General features: G+C 46.0%; 1 protein-coding gene across 1 annotated transcript in view; it reads right to left on the bottom strand.

The window, feature by feature from the left end:
- Positions 1 to 1,541: 1,541 nt before the first annotated feature.
- LOC140551927 (tripartite motif-containing protein 16-like) overlaps positions 1,542 to 13,657 on the bottom strand; it is a 34,313-nt gene continuing 22,197 nt past the window's right edge. Inside the window, exon 6 of the mRNA XM_072675762.1 lies at positions 1,542 to 2,024. Coding sequence (XP_072531863.1) covers positions 1,960 to 2,024 — 65 coding nt within the window. The 3' untranslated portion in view covers positions 1,542 to 1,959. The remainder of the gene's footprint in view (positions 2,025 to 13,657) is intronic.

Genomic DNA, 13,657 nt, shown 5'->3' on the forward strand with positions numbered 1-13,657 from the left:
CGGAGCAGTTTTGGTAGGCTGACTACTGACTACTGCATACCAGGAACACCCGACAAGACCTGCCTAATGTTTTGAAAATGCTCTAACACAGATGTCATGCCATCACAATCTAGCCCTTGTGAAAGTTGCTCAGATTCTTACTCTTGATTTTTTCCTGCTTTTAACACACCATCACCTTCTACAACAATGGTTTCTTATGGACCAAAAATGGTCAAATAACCCCTTGTAATGCCTTTGTTTTAAAGACTATTTATTTATTTGTACTGTTTACTGATTATGGACGCAGCCAAGCTTTATAAGTCTGGGGTAGAGAAAAGTGGTGTAAGCATGGGAACAGGTCCCCAGTGGCTTGAATGACAGCATAACTGCCCCCCTGTGGCAAATGTTTAACTTTTACACAGACACAGACACTCACAGGCACACATAATCGTTCTTTCTCTTCTTTCTCTATAAATTCTATAAATTCTATAAAATTTATAAAGTCTATAAATTCGCTGAAATAACATTACATACATTATTTAACTGCATTATATTTAAGAAGCTTATATTATGGAATGTGAAATTCCCCTTGCTTTTTAGGAAAATAAGAAGTGTTTGATGTTGTGTGTAAACACTTGACACTCCACAGTCCATACAATCCATATATGGAAATTAGGCTTTGACTGAATTTGATTTTGTGACGTCACAAAAAATAATGCATTTACATTATATCTCCTGTAGGATTGGCCACTAACACTGCAGTGAGTTTTTTTTTTTAACCACTCATGTAAGACTCAGTTCAGTCTTAACTAGGCAAGAACTACAATATAAATGTGTAGAAGTTTAACCACACATTAACGGCACACATAAAGGATGTTTCTGCTCATTTAAAATGTGCTACAAACATGTCAGAGTGCAAAAATGTATGAGCAATGTGTCAAAGGATCAGTGCTTTTACCATAACATTTTTTAGGACACTGACAGTGCTCATCAAATATCAACAATATGAATCATATCTGAATTACAGTCACTGTGTACTGTTAACATTGTGTTCACACTCTCTTCACACTGTCCTGCTCTTAGCATAACGCCATCTCAGCAGAACTCACAGCCTACTGCTCTACAGTGCGCCCCCAAGTGGTCATGACCTGCAGTGTGGGCAGTGTTCAGTTCCAATGGCCGTGGCTTTAGACGTGGTCAGTGCACTGTCCACTATGCGAAGATAGACACTATTTTTAAGAACAGAACTTACTACTGTATGTTATTATTACAATAGAAATGTATTAAACAGGATATGACAATTTGGTGTTTTTACAGATCTGTGAAAAGCAGTTAAAGGGCCCATATCATGTGGATTACACACTTAGAAAATAGAACAAAAAATATGTAGTGTGTAAATGTAGTGTACAAATACTGTTAAAGCTTCTCCTCCTATATAGTTTATATATGAAAACTAAACTGCAAAAACAGCCTATATTGAATTTAATTGTTTTTGTGATGTCACAATATCCATCACATTTTACAAAAAAAACAACAACATTGTATTAACATATTTAAACATATTGAACATTTAATCTTTTATTAATATTGAGATATGGATAAAAATATGACTAAACACATACAACTGAACAAATATTAGTTAATTAGAATAAGGTGCAGCGTATCTGCTGCATATCATTAGAACATGGTTAGAGAGGATTCTGGAGGAGCCTGTTCTATTTCAACCTCAGACATTTAGTTTGGTTTGCTCTTGATTGGTAAAGTGAGTGGTATCACCACGGTCAGACTCAAAGACCTTCAGATAGGAGGCCATAGATGCAGATGAGTCTGGGAAGATCTCAGACCAGTTAGAGATTAGCCCTTCCAATGTCCACTAAATCAACATGGCCAGTTCAGCCATAGCAAGTTCAGCCCAAGATCAGGGAAAGACTCAAGATTCATCTGTCCAAAGCACATTATTCCAAGAGTCCTTGTCTTTATCTAGGTGTTCTCTGGCGAACATGCCAGCAGAAAGTCTTCTCTGGCTTTTGGCTGATGTGCTGCAGCTGTGGAGACACAAACACAACAGTCCAACAGAATGAATAGAGTAGAATAGAGTAGAATTAATAGGATAAAATAGAATAGAGTAGTATATAGTAAAATCAATAGAACAGAGTAGAATAGAGTAGAGTAAAAGAGAGTAGAGTTAATTCTTCTCCTGGTCTGAGTTGGTTGCTTGTTCTTTACTCATTTCTATATGAAATATTTGTGGTCAGTTTAATGAAAATAAATTGATGGAATGAATGGTCATTGCTGTGCCAACTGTAGACCAAGAATTTGAATACAGATCAATCAAAGGTGATTCAGGCTTTAACTCAATGTATTGTTTGGCTCTGAAGAAAGACAGAGGCCTACAACCTATTCTAGACCTCCACAGTCTGAACAAGTATTTAAAAGTGTTGCCGTTCAGCATGTCACACACAGCAATTGTTCTTTGCAGTATTTCAGGGTGCTATTTACCATTTCAGGGTCCTTCCCTTCAACCTTTTACTTGGCCTAAAGAACATTTGCACACTGTGTGCAGGCAGCTCTCTTACCCAGATGGATCATAGGTTAAAATCCTGCCTTACTTGAACGACTGGCTGGTGTGTGCCCTGTTCAAGGGATAAGTCATCAGAAATACAGGTATTCTACTAGATCACACTGAGGATCTATGCCTGAAGATCAACATGCAGAAGCGCTGGTTGCTCTCTTCTCAGAAAACATTGTTTATAGGTGTAGTTCAGAACTCTAGATGGATAACAGCATCTCTTCCTGTAGAGAGAGCTCCGGCTATTCAGTTTTCAATTCTCCGGCTTTACCAAGGGCACATGGTTTCTATACTAACAGGCCTTGGAGTAAACGTCTGCAGCGAACGGCAGCTGCAGACCCCCCTCTGTTCATCCTGATCCCAGCAGTCATTAATACACACCATACAGCAACTGTGTCCACAGGGAGTGGTCACTGGATCCTTCAGCAGATCCAGACAGACTGGACAGCTGAACTGCTCGTGATCTACTGAAATACTGGCCTCTGCCATTTTCCTGCACTTCTAGACTGAGAGAGAGCAGCACTCTGAGATCACGTTTTTTTTCTCTGAACTGAGCAGGAGTGACTTCCTGCTTTCCTGCTGGAAGGGAGGACAGAAGTGTTTGGTGGAGTTCAGCTGTTTAAAGTAGTGGATGAAATGAACTCCAGCTTGTAAGAGAGCTGCAGTCTCTGTGAGGATCTTTATCTTCTTTTATCTGTTCATTTTAATTTCACTAAATTCATGAACAGGCACCATTTTGCTGTTAAACACTACCCCCTACAATGCAGAGAATTAAACAGGAAAAATAAATATGTTAAAAATACATTCATATTTTTGCAAGTAAACTCTGATAACACTTTAAAATATATAATACATTAATGTGAAGTACACTTTTAATTTTCATTTAAATTTAGCTCATTCAAAGTTAGTAATACTAATATTTCTTAAATACTTGCTTTCAAATACTTATATTAAAAAAAATATTTTCAAAGTGTACTAAAAACAACTATTACAGTAATCCACTTAAACTTTGTATGTCGCATAAAATGTAAAATATGTGTACTGTAATTGAGTTTAATCTGTTGTCATTGGCAAATGGACAGTGATTGGCCCATGCAAGCTTAAACTGTACACACAAGAAAAATATTAAATTATTTCAGTCAGCTGTGCTGGTTTATTAACAGGATACAACCTCACAACTAAAACTCACAACTTTCCCATTGTATTTATATATGAGTGTGGCTTTAAGTTGGCTGACAGCTGCAGTGATCACTCATGCACTAATGCAGAATTATGCCAGCAGCATTTGTGAAGATGGTAAGTGTTAATATTTCATGCCACTTCCAGCAAGAACAAAATCCAGGACTGGAAACTGGACTGGCTGTGTAACATGCCACAAAGTCAGACGCTTGCAGAGTGGAAATTTATTACATTATACTTTATTACAAAAGGTGTAATCCAGATTCGTAGTCAACAAACAAACTAGTATCAGTTCCGGAAGGCAAAAAAAAATGTTCATTACACAAGTAAAAAATGAAGTCGAAAACACAGGTAGTAGGTCGAAATTCAAGGTGCAAAACACAAGCAGAATGTCCAAAGGGCAAGGCAAAAAGACAAGGTCAAAAAGACAAAGTTAGACATCATACACAGAGTAGACAAACAAATATAAATGCTCAGTAGATCACCAAAAAGGGATACAATACTTTGCAAAGAACTTTTAACAGTGTATATCCCCAGGCTTATATACTATGCTATTGAGAAACAAAATAGGTGATACTGATCAGAATTTAGGTGACCGAGAGCATAGATGGATGGTTGGAGTCATGTGACCACTCATGTGATCTCCCAGAGGATTCTGTGATATGAACCGCCGAGGCACTCGACTGTCAGTTGTCCAAGGAGCCAGAGAAGGCTGGTAACCCAGACAACACTGGAAAGGCATCAGTCCTGTGGCAGAGCTTGTAAGAGAGTTTTGAGCTATCTCCACCCAAGCCAGATATGTTGACCAGTCAGATGGATTATCATGACAGAAAAACCTTCTTTCACACTGACTGTTGGATTGTGGATGATAACCTGAGGTAAGACTAACTGATACTCCTAGACTCTCAAAAAGGCGGACCATACTTGAGAAGTAAACTGAGGGCCCCTTTCCGACACAATATCTTCAGGAATACAAAATAAATGAAAGACTTGTTTGCAAGAAGGCTTTGGCTGTTTGGAATGCCGTTGGAATAGTAGCAAAGGGGTTAAATCTTACAGCTCTAGAAAAACAATCAATCCATCAAAACCATCAGAATAGTGGTACGGCCTTGTGAGAGTGGTAAATTCGTGGCAAAGTTGACTGCCAGATGTGACCAAGGTTCGCCAGGCACTGGTAAAGGGACTAGCTTACCGACGGGTAATGACTTGTGCGTTTTACATTGTGAGCAGAGGGTATATGAAACTACAAAGGTGTGTATATCTCTTTGCATCGACTCCCACCAAATACTAATGTGATAAAGGTTGATGTGTTCAGGTCTCTTCTGGATGACCAGAGTTGAGCAAAAAATGGGCCCATGAGTTGTGTACAAAAAGTGGTCTCTGAGGCATTGGCTGGGAATTATCGTATTCTGTAGCTCTCTCTCCATGGCATCATCTAACTCCCACTGGATTAATGAGATTATTACTTCGGGTGGCAAAATGCATGTGACTGGTTCAGCCTTGATTTGTTCTGTTTGATTAATACTGTAATGTGGTGCTCACTTACAGCGGGGTTTGAACCCAAGCCGCCGTGTTGGCGGGACGGCGCGCTACTGAGTGAGCTACCACAATCACGTGACCAACGGGCCCAAGTGCAGAGTCTTTCAATCTTAGAGCAGGTAAAATGGAAATGAAAAACAAAGCCTCTCGGGACTTGAACCCGACGTCCCCAACCCAGCAGCACGGTCCCGACGAAACGCCCGGATGAGTTCGGGGTCCAGAATGTGGCGGGAGGGCACCCAGGACCGCTCCTCCGGGCCATAACCCTCCCAGTCCACTAGATACTGGAGGCCGCCGCGGATCCGACAGACATCCAGAAGGTGCCTGACAGTGTAGGCCGGCGCACCACCGACCGTACGCGGGCCCGGCGGATCACAACAGAACACAAGACGGGCTTGAGGCGGGACACGTGGAAGGTGGGGTTCACGCGCATCGAAGGGGGAAGGGCAAGGCGGTAGGCAACGGGGTTGACCCAGCGAAGGATCTTGAACGGTCCGACGCACCGAGGCGCCAACTTGCGGGGAGCACCACGCAAGGGCAGATCCTTAGCCGACAGCCAAACCCGCTGCCCAGGACGATAGGTCGGAGCTGGCCTTCGCCTCCTGTCCGCATAGCGCTTCTGAGCAGCTACTGCAGACAGGAGGGACCTGCGGGCTTTCAGCCAGGTTCTCCGACAGCGCCTGACCATCTGTTCCGCCGACTGGACCCCAGTTCCTGCCTCCTGTCCTGGGAACATGGGCGGAGCGTACCCGTATTGGCACTCAAAGGGTGACATTCCCAGAGACGAGTGCCAGAGGGTGTTATGTGCGTACTCCGCCTAAATCAGTTGGTCAGACCAGGTAGAAGGTGAGGAGGAGGCCAGACAGCGGAGGGTGCGCTCCAGGTCTTGATTGACCCTCTCTGTCTGGCCGTTAGACTGGGGGTGGAAGCCAGAAGTGAGGCTGGCCTCCGCCCCCAACAGTTGGCAAAATGCACCCCAGAACCGGCTGGTGAATTGGGGCCCACGGTCTGACACAATGTCAGAGGGGAGTCCGTGAACCCGAACCACCTGGTTGAGTACTAGATCCGCTGTCTCCTTAGCTGATGGCAGCTTTGGAAGCACCACAAAGCAGCCAGCCTTGGAGAACCTGTCCACAATGACTAGAGGTTGGCCTGGGCCAGTTTTCCACGGCCTTGATTTTGGCCGGGTCCATGCGCAGGGTGTTGTGGGACACCACAAAGCCCAAAAAGGAGATTGACTGCGCATGGAACTGTGATTTCTCCACTTTGATGAACAGGTGGTTCTCCAGGAGCAACTGGAGAACCCACCGGATGTGGGCGACGTGTTCGTCTACAGTCTTACTATAGATGAGAATGTCATCCAAATAGACGAACATGTACCTGTCCAAAGCCTCCCGGAGGACCTTGTTAATATACCGGTGGGCGCATTCATCAAACCGAATGGCATGACGAGGTTCTCGTCCCATGCCAAGACAGACCGGGACAGCCAGTCCACGTGGGGGTTATGACGCTGGAGCCAAGGGAAACCCAGCACCAACTGCAAGTCAGGAGCGCTGATAATGAAGAACACTATCTGCTCGGTATGAGGACCAACTCGCAGTGTGAGAGGGTGGGTTTGGTGGGACACCACCCCAGGCTCCAGTGACCGACCGTCTATGGCCGCTATGGGCATGGGCTCCCTCAAGGGGACCAGTGGCAGGGCCAACTTTCTGGCGAGGCCGGCATCTAGAAAGTTCCCTGCCGCTCCCGAGTCCAAAAAGGCAGGTAGGCGGACCTCAACCAACCCTGACACTAGCCTGGCATTGAGGAACACCCCCTGGGCCCGAGGGAGAATCGGCAAGTCCGTCAGTGGTCTCCCCTCACCTGACGGACGTTGGCATTTCCCCAAGAGTTCTGGGCAAGCAGCACGGAGGTGCCCAGAGATCCCACAGTAGAGGCACCTGCCTTCGCGCATGCGCGCCTCACGCTCCTGCCGTGGCAGACGAGTGTGTCCCAGCCGCATGGTTAGGGCCCTACTGCTGGGGGGCCCCCGAAGAGAGCCTAAGACAGAAGGTGGGCCCTGAGGAGCTCGGGGGGCTCTGGCACCCCGCGCCCTACGCCTCTCCTTGAGGCGGTTATCCACTCTTTGGGCCAGCTCAATGAGCCGATCAAGGGAGGTGGGGGGGTCACGGTTGGCCAGCTCATCCTTGAGCTCCTCACTGAGACCATGGAGGAAGGCTGAAACAAGAGCACTGGCATTCCATCCACTTTCCGGCGATAGCATGCGGAATTCAATGGCATAATCAGCCACCGACCTTTCTCCCTGACGTAGGTGCAGGAGGCGGGACCCTGCCTCTTCTGCACGGAGCGGAAGGTCGAAAGTTTGCGACAGCGCAGCCGCAAAGCGGGCCACAGAGGCACATACATGTGGTTGATACTCCCACACTGGGGTGGCCCAGGCTAATGCCCTACCGGTGAGGAGAGAGATGATGTATGCCACCTTAGCACACTCAGATGGAAAGTGGGATGGTTGCAGCTCAAAAGCCAGTGAACATTGAAGGAGGAACTCTACATCCTCCTGGTCCACCAGCATAGCGCTCTGGGGCTGGTAGAGGGGGCTCAGCACTAGAAACCACGGCTGCTTGGGCAGCGGTAGCCTCCTCCCGGGGAGGTTCAGGAGTGTGCTGGCTAGTGTGTTGAGTCACTAGATTTGTTAGACCCTGCAGCTGAGAAAGAATCTGCTGCAGGGCCTGCTCATGCCTCCCCACAGTCCCCCCCTGACTTGCTAGAGCGACTTTTACCTGTTCTAGATTGAATGTCTCTGCTGGGTCCATGTCTTGGCTGGATCTTTCTGTAATGTGGTGCTCACTTACAGCGGGGTTTGAACCCAGGCCGCCGTGTTGGCGGGACGGCGCGCTACTGAGTGAGCTACAACAATCACGTGACCAACGGGCCCAAGTGCAGAGTCTTTCAATCTTAGAGCAGGTAAAATGGAAATGAAAAACAAAGCCAGGCCGCCGCGTCGCAAGACTGACGCTCTGCCGCTTCACCAAAACGGCAGTTATGAAAGCGGCCAACAAAAGAAACTTTAAAAAGGGTGGGTTTAATAAACAAACGAAGGACACCAGGGGAGAGCTGGCTACCTCTTTAACTCTAGAGGGAAATACAACGGAGGGCAAAAGGATCTCCCAAAAGAAACCAGAAAACTGAGAAGTTACAGGGAAGGCAGACACTCCTGCCTTCCTCTGTAAAACTAGTGTATGTGTGCAAACACACACACATACACACACACACACACACGGGCACACACACCAGAGAAGACAGACACTCCTGCCTTCCTCTGGTACACGAGTGTATGTGTGCTACACGCACACACACACAGACACACACACCAGGGAAGACAGACACTCCTGCCTTCCTCTGGTACACGAGTGTATGAGTGCTACACGCACACACACACATAGACACACACACTGCACAGACACCGGGAGAGAGACTCGGGAGAGACACACGAAGGGGAGTGACACACACTCAGCCTTCACCTCGAGAACTACACAGGCACACAGATACACACACCACCAAAATCAAAAGATCCAGCAGTGGGGAAACTGGATCTGTGTGCCTATATAGCCTACTGCCCAGGTGTAGGGAATTGGGCTCGATTACTGGCTGGGGTGACTCGGGGCCTCCCCCTGGTGGCCGGAGGAGGCCTTGCCCTAGAGCCACCCCTTACAAATACAAGATGCGTCTGCCTTAATATTTCTAGAGCCCGGTCAGTATGTAATGTGAAAACAGAAAACAGAACCGTTAAAAAAAGAGGGACCACTGCGCTTGACTGGCATTGAGACCTTTAGCATTTCGTAAATATTCTAGGTTCCGTAAAAGGGTGATTAGCACCTTGCAACCAATTCTTCTAATGCTAGTTTAACTGCTAGTAACTCCCTATGCTCCATCCCATAATTGTCTTTAGCCTGAGATAACTTGTGTGAATAAAAGGCAACAGGGTGTAATTTCGGTGGATCCCCAATACGCTGGGCTATTACTGCTTCAATACCTGTTCTGGATGTGTCAACTTTCACTATAAATGGCTGTGATGGATCTGGGTGTTTTAATACAGGCGCTGAAGTGAATGCAGGCTTTTAAAGCCTGAAACACAGCAGATCTTCTCTTGTAGCTGGGTGGACGCTTTGACCAGCTTGTGCTTCTTCCAAGCAGGAACTTCATAGTGGGGTTTAAGATGAGTTTCACAAAAGGAGACCAGACACATCAGACAGGACTTGATGGCTTTGAGTTTTCTCCCGGTGCAGAAATCACACTCCACATCTCCAGGTCCAGCGTAATGGGGAGCAGAAGAAGCAGCTTGGAGTTGTGTCTTCTTCAGTTTCTCCACCACTTCAGCCAGCATGTTGTTCCTGCGTAGAACAGGCCTTGGAGTGAACGTCTCTCTGCACTGGGGGCAGCTGTAGACCCCTCTCTGTTCATCCTGATCCCAGCAGCCATTAATACACGCCATACAGAAACTGTGTCCACAGTTGATGGTCACTGGATCCTTCAGCAGATCCAGATAGCTGAACTGCTCGTGATCTACTGAAATACTGGCCTCTGCCATTTTCCTGCACTTCTAGACCCCTCTGAAAGATCCCACCCCTAGAAAGATGGAACGAAGCGTATCAAAAAGGGGTTTAAGTCTCTGACATTCTAAAAAGCAATGAAAAACCGTCTCTCTGAGCCCACAGAAGACACAAGCACTACTGACCTCAGGATTGATAATAGAGACAAAGGCTTTAACAGCCAACACACCATGCAGAATTCGCCACTGAAGATCCCCAGTCCTTTTCGTCAAAGGGGGCTTATACAGCACCCTCCACACTGGACGTTTGTCCAAACCCAGCCCAAACTTGCTCCTCCACACAGTGTCCGGCCTTCCATTGAGCACTGACTTATTTAAAACCTTCACACAGCATTTATACAAAGCCTGGCCTGACACAGTGTGGAGGTCCAAGTTCTGCCAATCAGAAGTCAATAAAGGACCTGACACCCCGTCCAGATCGGGTGTGAGACCAGTCTTCGAAAAAGGGTCTTTTATATTTGGTATCAAACCTCCATTGCCATACGCCTGCAAAAGGGACTTGTCCTCCAGCGACAACCTGCTACTCCATAAGTCCCGTATGATCTTGGCCTGCCGAACAGACCACTGCCCCAACAAAGAGGCAACATCATGAACGTTATCTAGGCCCGGCCCGGCCACATCCACCAAGTTCCTCAGTCTAACAGTTTTCGAGGCACAGAGTCTGTGCGCAAGACCCATTGCCCCATCAGCCGACACATCTAGCCAAGCTCCTTTAACCAAGGGCTTCTCCAACAGCCAGTAGAGAGAGGTCTGCTCTAGTCAGTGGTGCTTGAAGAGAGTCCAAAACTTAAAAAGTCCACGGTAAAAACGGGGTAATCCATTCAAATGCAGCTGTCTATGATCCATAAAAAATAGTGCTGTATCGAGCCCCAGTCCATCAACAGTGTGCAAAATACTGCTAGCTACTTCCCTCCACACTAGGTCTGTATCACCGGTCAGGTATTTCTGCAGGAACTCCAGACGAAAAGTTGCCATTCTGCTGAAAAGGTGAATCAGGCCTTGCCCCCCTTCCTCCCTGGGAAGGAACAGCACACTCTGTGGGACCCAGTGAAGGCGGTCCCAGAAAAAATCCACCAGGCGTGCTTGCAAACGTGACAATAATCCACCTGGAGGGTCCATACAAGACAGTCTGTGCCAAAGCATTGAAGCAACAAGGTTATTGACAACCAGCACTCTTCCTCTAAAAGAAAGCTGTCCATGGATCCATCTCCATTTCTTTAAACGGCCTGTCATTGTCTCCAGGAAACCATCCCAGTTTTTTTGCTGGAATAAGTCGTCCCCCAAAAACACACCCAAGTATTTCAGCCCCCCTCTTTTCCAGGCCATGTTAGCTGGTAGTAGCAGCAAGCCCTCAGACCACGGCCCCACTGCCAAGGCTTCACTCTTTTCCCAGTTTATTTTAGCTGCAGATAAACACCCAAAGTCCTGAATAGTGGCTACCAAATGATCAACATCTGATTGTCCACTGACCATTATTATGATGTCGTCTGCATAAGCAGAAAGCTGAAGCCTAGGATGCCCCTCCAGTCCCAAATCCAGACCCACAAGAGTAGAGCGAAGCCTATGAAGCAGTGGTTCAATGGCTAAGGAGTAAAGCATTCCAGACAGAGCACACCCCTGGCGTATGCCACGGCATGCTTTGAATGGTGCACTCAGACCCCCGTTAATCTTCAATACACTTTCAACATCTTGATACAACACTTTAACCATGTTAAGAAAATTCGGACCAAAACCCAGCACGTCTAAGGTCTGCCACGAATACTGGTGCTCAACTCTGTCAAAGGCCTTTTCTTGGTCTATGGAGATAAGACCAAAGTCAAGCCCACGAATCCTAGCAATGTCCAAAACATCCCACACCAGGAAAATATTTTCCCTGATGGATCTGCCAAGCACACAGTAGGTCTGGTCATGGTGTATGACCTGCCCCATCACATCCCTTTAACCTATTAGCCAGGCTCTTTGAAAACACCTTGAGATCTGTGCACAGGAGACTCACCGGTCTCCAGTTCCTGATCTCCTGTAAGTTACCTTTTTTAGGCAACAAGGTGATAACTGCCCGTCTGCAGCTCAAGGGTAAACAGCCCTCCATCAGGCTCTCATTAAGGACCGCTGATAGATCCGCACCAAGCTCAGTCCAGAAACCCTTATAAAATTCTACAGGTAGGCCGTCTATACCAGAGGTTGTCCCACCTTTCATGCCCTGTAGTGCTGTATAAAGCTCGTTAACCCCTAGCGGTCTTTCAAGAGCTACGTTTGAGCTTCTAGAGAGCATCCCAGCATAGAAGCCACCAGCCAGCCAAGGAGCATGCCTGTACTCACTTTTGTACAGTTCAGTATAAAACCATACAGCCCGTTTCCGGATCTCAGCCGGCTCTGTCAGCTCCCGTCCATCCTCAGAGCGCAGGGCATGAATGAAACGGCCATTTTTCCTCTCCAGGCCAAAGAAAAACTGAGACACATCCATCTGTGTTAGAGTTTGAAAACGCGATCGGACCAAAGCCCCCTGCGCCATCCCTCACCCTAGCCCAGGTATACTGCGGTTGCTATGGTGTTGCTAGTTGTTTGCTATGGTGTTGCTAGGCTGTTGCTATGGTGTCACAGAAGGTTGCTGTGAGGTTCCTAGGTGGTTGCCATAGCATCCTATGTGGTTGCTATGGGGTTGATAAGTGGTTGTAATAAACAATCAGTGTAAACTCCGTACTACCTTAAAAGAAATTCCACCTTAAAATTCAGTTTCAGCATAAACTCAGTACTACCTTAATAGAAGGTCCTCATTAAAATTCAGTGTCACTGTAAACTCAGTACTACCTTAAAATAAATTCCACCTTAAAATTTAGTGTCAGCATAAACTCAGTACTACCTTAAAAGAAATTCCACCTTAAAATTCATTGTCATTGTAAACTCAGTACTACCTTAAAAGGCATTCCACCTTAAAATTCAGTGTTAGTGTAAACTCAGTACTACCTTAAAAGAAGTTCTCCCTTAAACATCAGTGTCAATGTAACCTCAGTACTACCTTAAAAAAAGTTCCCCCTTAACATTCAGTGTCAGTGTAAACTCAGTACTACCTTAAAAGAAATTCCACCTTAAAATTTAGTGTCAGCATAAACTCAGTACTACCTTAAAAGGCATTCCACCTTAAAATTCAGTGTTAGTGTAAACTCAGTACTACCTTAAAATAAGTTCTCCCTTAAACATCAGTGTCAATGTAACCTCAGTACTACCTTAAAAAAAGTTCCCCCTTAACATTCAGTGTCAGTGTAAACTCAGTACTACCTTAAAAGAAATTCCACCTTAGAATTCAGTGTCATTGTAAACTCAGTAATACCTTAAAAGACATTCCACCTTAAAATTCAGTGTTAGTGTAAACTCAGTACTACCTTAAAAGAAGTTCTCCCTTAAAATTCAGTGTCAATGTAAACTCAGTACTACCTTAAAAGAAATCCCCCCTTCAAATTTAGTGTCAGTGTAAACTCGGTACTACCTTAAAAGACGTTCTACCTTAAAATTCAGTGTCAGTGTAAACTCAGTACTACCTTAAAAGATGTTCCACCTTAAAATTCAGTGCTCCTTAAGCTCAGTTCCACCTTAAAGAATTGACTGTGTGCTGCTGCTGCTGCTGCTGAGCATTAGGCTGTGAGCATGGGAGACATTGGGCTCCGTGTGTGAGTCTGTGTGGTGTGTGAGAGTGTGACATCACGCTGTCAGTTACAATTCATATCTCACCATTCCGTCAATGCGTTTCTATGGAGATTTTTCATTTTTTATCTTAAACTTATTAA

Source organism: Salminus brasiliensis, chromosome 1 (assembly GCF_030463535.1).
Source record: "Salminus brasiliensis chromosome 1, fSalBra1.hap2, whole genome shotgun sequence".
NCBI lineage: Eukaryota > Metazoa > Chordata > Actinopteri > Characiformes > Bryconidae > Salminus > Salminus brasiliensis.